This window comes from Sinocyclocheilus anshuiensis, unplaced genomic scaffold (genome assembly GCF_001515605.1).
Source record: "Sinocyclocheilus anshuiensis isolate Anshui unplaced genomic scaffold, SAMN03320099.WGS_v1.1 scaffold496, whole genome shotgun sequence".
Lineage (NCBI taxonomy): Eukaryota > Metazoa > Chordata > Actinopteri > Cypriniformes > Cyprinidae > Sinocyclocheilus > Sinocyclocheilus anshuiensis.
Window position 1 is genome coordinate 474,336 of NW_015555736.1, and position 6,098 is coordinate 480,433.

Consider the following 6,098-nt stretch of genomic DNA (forward strand, 5'->3'; position numbering starts at 1 on the left):
CCGCGTTCGTCACTTCTGAGCGGCGCATGCACAAAGCTGACCTCATACGTCATCCGCCCGGAGCTGCTTCTGTGTACAACAGTGAGCGCAAGCTAGATTAAATTGATTATTACGTTTTAAATATGGTTATTTTTCTTACAAAGACACATCGATTCGCTAGAGGAGGCCTTTGCAGAAATATGTTCCATAGGCTACTTTAAAAAGAATACCTCAATTAGCAGCGGATTATAAATATACTTAATTATTATGAAAATAGCAGAGATGGCTTGAATAACACAGATAAACTATATTGTCGCAGTCGAGTGTTTATTGTCTTTGTTTTATCATTCAAAACGTTTATATGTTCTGTTTACTCAGTTACAGCTATAATAGTGATTCCTTTGTCCATATAAGGGATTTGCTGGAGGGTCATGAGTTCCTACTTCTGTGACTAGACATGTGTTTATATTATATGCTGATGGCCAATCCATCATTTTTGGGGGGAATTTTTATTTACTTATTTTTCAATAAGTATCGGTTCAGGCACCGGAACCATTTTAAAAGTATTGATTTGGCACCGGTATCGGAAAAAAACCCCAAACGATACCCAACCCTAGGCTATAACTAACCCTTTAATCGAAATACAATAATCAAGATAAAACAATTATTGCGCCCCATTCTGCCCCATTTTTCAGAGGTGCGCTTTTGCTCCTCCATAAAAGCCCAATTTCACGTGCAAATCAGTAAAATCATGTTGTGTGACTTTTGCAAAATGGGATGATTTATTCATGTTTTTAAAAGCACGAACGAGAACTTGCACTGTTCCTTGGGAAGATTTCTGTGCATGTGCTCAGAGACGGAACGGAACACGTACTGTAAAGTCATCTTTTAGCACCTAAATGGTCAAATACACACAAATGTGTCAAAACGCGGCACTTAGTTATTATTCACGTAAACCCTCGTCGGTTATGTAATAAATGGACGTAAACTGGTGAGAATGAAAATAAATGTGTAACAGTAAATTGGATTAAAGTAAATTAGGCTATACCTTAGTACTCTGCTGTGGTATTGAGAATTGTGACATTTCGCTCTCTAAAATGTAGATGTCATAGTAACCTTATTTACAGAAAAAATATATTTGATATATATGGCTTTATATTGTCTTTAAATTCTTTAAATATATAAAGTTTTGGTCCTATGACCCACTAATAATGGTGTTAAATAATCGTGATTACAATATTTACAATATTGATCGTGATTATGATTTTTGTCATAATCAAGCAGCCCTACTATGCATAAAACTCAGCTCTCACGGCTCTCAGTAGTGAACGAAGTCTATGCAGAGCAAGTTTTTAGATTTTTCTGGCAATAATGCAGCTACGTTATTTTCATGCATTCAATTGTGTTTTGCCCTATCAGTGTATTTATGCAAATAGTTTACCTTGAATCTATTTGGGCCACATCATAATTCCTTGAACCCGTTGTCATTTAACAAGCACAATTGCACGTATTTACATTAAATGGCTGAGTGCAATGTTGATCATTACACATGTATACTACCGTTAAAAGTCAGTAACATGTTTATCTTATTCATTTATTTAAAGCCTCTTGCTGTCACTTTTGATCAATTTAATGCATATGCTGAAGAAGTGGTACATTAAAAAAAAAAAAAAATGTTAGTGTTAATGGTTTCCTTAGTACATCAGTTACTTTACTGCCACCTAGCGGGAAAAAATGAAATTGCTGGTTTAAATCTCTTTAAATCTGTAGAGCATCAATTTATGCTCTATATTCTTGCACATGCAGGTGGATTCACAGAAGAACAGTTTCACTCCCATCAGCAGCAGCTGGTTCAGATGCACAAACAGTTACAGCAGCAAGAACTCCAGCAGAACTCGACAGCACCAGAACATCCGCCCGGAGCTGCTTCTGTGTACAACAGTGAGCGCAAGCTAGATTAAATTGATTATTACGTTTTAAATATGGTTATTTTTCTTACAAAGACACATCGATTCGCTAGAGGAGGCCTTTGCAGAAATATGTTCCATAGGCTACTTTAAAAAGAATACCTCAATTAGCAGCGGATTATAAATATACTTAATTATTATGAAAATAGCAGAGATGGCTTGAATAACACAGATAAACTATATTGTCGCAGTCGAGTGTTTATTGTCTTTGTTTTATCATTCAAAACGTTTATATGTTCTGTTTACTCAGTTACAGCTATAATAGTGATTCCTTTGTCCATATAAGGGATTTGCTGGAGGGTCATGAGTTCCTACTTCTGTGACTAGACATGTGTTTATATTATATGCTGATGGCCAATCCATCATTTTTGGGGGGAATTTTTATTTACTTATTTTTCAATAAGTATCGGTTCAGGCACCGGAACCATTTTAAAAGTATTGATTTGGCACCGGTATCGGAAAAAAACCCCAAACGATACCCAACCCTAGGCTATAACTAACCCTTTAATCGAAATACAATAATCAAGATAAAACAATTATTGCGCCCCATTCTGCCCCATTTTTCAGAGGTGCGCTTTTGCTCCTCCATAAAAGCCCAATTTCACGTGCAAATCAGTAAAATCATGTTGTGTGACTTTTGCAAAATGGGATGATTTATTCATGTTTTTAAAAGCACGAACGAGAACTTGCACTGTTCCTTGGGAAGATTTCTGTGCATGTGCTCAGAGACGGAACGGAACACGTACTGTAAAGTCATCTTTTAGCACCTAAATGGTCAAATACACACAAATGTGTCAAAACGCGGCACTTAGTTATTATTCACGTAAACCCTCGTCGGTTATGTAATAAATGGACGTAAACTGGTGAGAATGAAAATAAATGTGTAACAGTAAATTGGATTAAAGTAAATTAGGCTATACCTTAGTACTCTGCTGTGGTATTGAGAATTGTGACATTTCGCTCTCTAAAATGTAGATGTCATAGTAACCTTATTTACAGAAAAAATATATTTGATATATATGGCTTTATATTGTCTTTAAATAAATCTTTCATATAAAGTTTTGGTCCTATGACCCACTAATAATGGTGTTAAATAATCGTGATTAAAATATTGACCAAAATAATCGTGATTATGATTTTTGTCATAATCAAGCAGCCCTACTATGCATAAAACTCAGCTCTCACGGCTCTCAGTAGTGAACGAAGTCTGTATGCAGAGCAAGTTTTTAGATTTTTCTGGCAATAATGCAGCTACGTTATTTTCATGCATTCAATTGTGTTTTGCCCTATCAGTGTATTTATGCAAATAGTTTACCTTGAATCTATTTGGGCCACATCATAATTCCTTGAACCCGTTGTCATTTAACAAGCACAATTGCACGTATTTACATTAAATGGCTGAGTGCAATGTTGATCATTACACATGTATACTACCGTTAAAAGTCAGTAACATGTTTATCTTATTCATTTATTTAAAGCCTCTTGCTGTCACTTTTGATCAATTTAATGCATATGCTGAAGAAGTGGTACATTAAAAAAAAAAAAAAATGTTAGTGTTAATGGTTTCCTTAGTACATCAGTTACTTTACTGCCACCTAGCGGGAAAAAATGAAATTGCTGGTTTAAATCTCTTTAAATCTGTAGAGCATCAATTTATGCTCTATATTCTTGCACATGCAGGTGGATTCACAGAAGAACAGTTTCACTCCCATCAGCAGCAGCTGGTTCAGATGCACAAACAGTTACAGCAGCAAGAACTCCAGCAGAACTCGACAGCACCAGAACTGCACACACACCTGCCTGTGAGTTTATACACTAAATGACAGGCATTATGGTGCTTAACCTCACTCCCATTCTGTTCTGTAATTATGAATTCATCAAAAATGTTTTTCTTCTACAGAACACGGCGTCATCTGACTGCATGTCTAAGACTCTGGACTCGGCTAGTGCACACTTTGCTGCCTCTGCTGTGGTCAACACTCCCAACAATGAAAACAGGCCCCAGATTGCTAGTGTCAATGGCGTCCTTCCTAATACAGGCAAGTGCAACTTCATGTCATTTGAAATCTAAAATTTTCAGTAGTTCTATTGCAATGTTTTAGTCCCAATATTTTAAAACTAAAAATGCTTTATAGCTATACTATATAGCTTAGTGGGGGAATAATAACAAAACTGTTAATGAGACCTAAATTTATTTGGAGACTTATATCAAACTCTTTGTTTGGTGGTTAATTTAAAGAAAGTTAAGCATATTTGGGTACTTAAATCGATTATTGAAATGATTCTTCTCTCTCCTGCAGGAAGCTTTAGACAAGCCAAATTGAACCGTTCTGTACAGAGTGGAGGTGGTGGTGGTGAGTCAGGCACTTTAGTCCGGATGACGAATGCATCCCTCCCTCACGGCCACAGGCACCTGAGCACCGTGAGCGCTGTGTCACCTGCCCATACGCACCACAGTGCACGCCTGTGCGCCCCTTCACCCTCAGCCTTAAAGTTGGCCAGTGTTGCTAACAGTCTGGACCGGGTACCCAAAGTCACCCCCACTAGTGCCATCGACATTGCCAGGTCTGAACCCAGACACAGCGCTTATTCTTATTCACTTTACAGTTATTTTTCCTTTTATTTTTTTTTTGGGACGGCATTTAAATGTAATATTTTTTTTAGAATAAAAATATACACTATTGTTCAAAAGTTTGGGATTTTATGCTTTCGATAGACGTTTCTTATGCTCTTTTTCTTATTAATGTTAAAAATAGTTTTGCTGCTTAATATTTTGTGGAAACCATGATTTTTTTTGATAATAGAAAGTTCAAAGGACAGAATTTATTTGACAAGTAACGTAATAAAAATCATCAGAAGTGACAGTAATGACATTTAATGCATCCTTGCTGAATAAATGTATTGTTTAAAAAAAAAATGTTTGTTTAGTGTATCTTTCAATTTCAAATATAGAATGAAAAGTTTAAATAATATATCATATGTTCTATTGCTATTGCAGGGAGAATCACGAACCAGAGAGACTGGCTCTCAACGGATTATCAGAGACCATAGTCGCCATGGAGGTCACATAGCCCATCCAAAAACACAGAGACTGCAGCGCTGAGAGCTGTGCGCTTCTACACCGACTTATACCCAATAACAGCATATCAAAATATTAAGAAATTTGTCAATATTATAAGTGTACATTTTGTAAAATTGGGAATTATCACTACCTTGTAAAATAGTATATTTGTATCATTAGTCTGTCTTTTCTGTTACTTGAATCCTAGATTGTTTTTTTTGTTTTTGTCATCATGCTTTTGCACTTGAAAATGCAAGCAAGACAAGTGCATCAGTTCATGTTGGGATCATGAGCATAAATATAGGTCCTGCGTCACTTGTTTTAACTATTTATTTTGCAATGTTTACATTTTTGTATCTCGTACAAATAAATCCAATTTTGTGACCACAAAATGCAGACATAGCTAGTATACCATGCTTTGTGCTTGTTTCTTTATAGGAAGAAGAAAGCTACATTTGGTTTCACAGATATGTACTTTCAAAAGGGGTGATCTTCCCTCTCGAAATGTCAACCATTTTTAATTGGTTTATTTACTTGCCTTCCTCTCCTTGTCTTACCAAGAATAGTATGTTAATTCTGGAGATCAATGGGCTTCGTCAGAATGTGCTTATGAGAAGCTCCTCGAGAAATCGAGCAGAAGATCTTCAGTTTGGCATTTACATTCTGCTCTTCTGACGGAAGCCCTCATGTCATTTGTCTTTAGCCGTTGCTGGTTAACCAGTGTTGAAGGAGCTGTTCAGGGTTCTGACTGGTGTTGTATTGAAAGTAAACTCTACAGGTCACAAATGCTGTCAGCCATCTTGTTTATGAATGCTGAAATTTATACATCCTCAGTCCAGTGTCTTCAAATAAATTTCCCCTTTTCAAATGGCCTTTTTAATTAAATGAGTGAATCTACTACCACAGCTGCCAGTCAACAATTACATTTCAGTTATGATAACTGAGACATACGTGTTTTGTTTTTACGATGTTTAGGGAAAAGTACATAAGCCTACAGGCAGGCCTTCTTCATGAACTTAGCTTGACAGTCCATGGGGTTTGCTAGTGTGGACGTGACGGATCTTTAAAAGCCATTTTAACAATTCAAGGCG

The 6,098-nt window shown here is 36.4% G+C and overlaps 1 protein-coding gene across 2 annotated transcripts in view; it reads left to right on the top strand.

Annotated features, from left to right (window-relative positions):
- LOC107673123 (enhancer of polycomb homolog 2) overlaps positions 1 to 5,524 on the top strand; it is a 20,232-nt gene extending 14,708 nt beyond the window's left edge. For both annotated transcript variants that reach the window (XM_016466594.1, XM_016466593.1), the window contains exons 11-15: positions 1,786 to 1,890; positions 3,732 to 3,748; positions 3,847 to 3,985; positions 4,247 to 4,511; positions 4,945 to 5,524. In XM_016466594.1, coding sequence (XP_016322080.1) covers positions 1,786 to 1,890; positions 3,732 to 3,748; positions 3,847 to 3,985; positions 4,247 to 4,511; positions 4,945 to 5,017 — 599 coding nt within the window. In that variant the 3' untranslated portion in view covers positions 5,018 to 5,524. The remainder of the gene's footprint in view (positions 1 to 1,785; positions 1,891 to 3,731; positions 3,749 to 3,846; positions 3,986 to 4,246; positions 4,512 to 4,944) is intronic.
- The last annotated feature ends 574 nt before the right edge of the window (positions 5,525 to 6,098 follow it).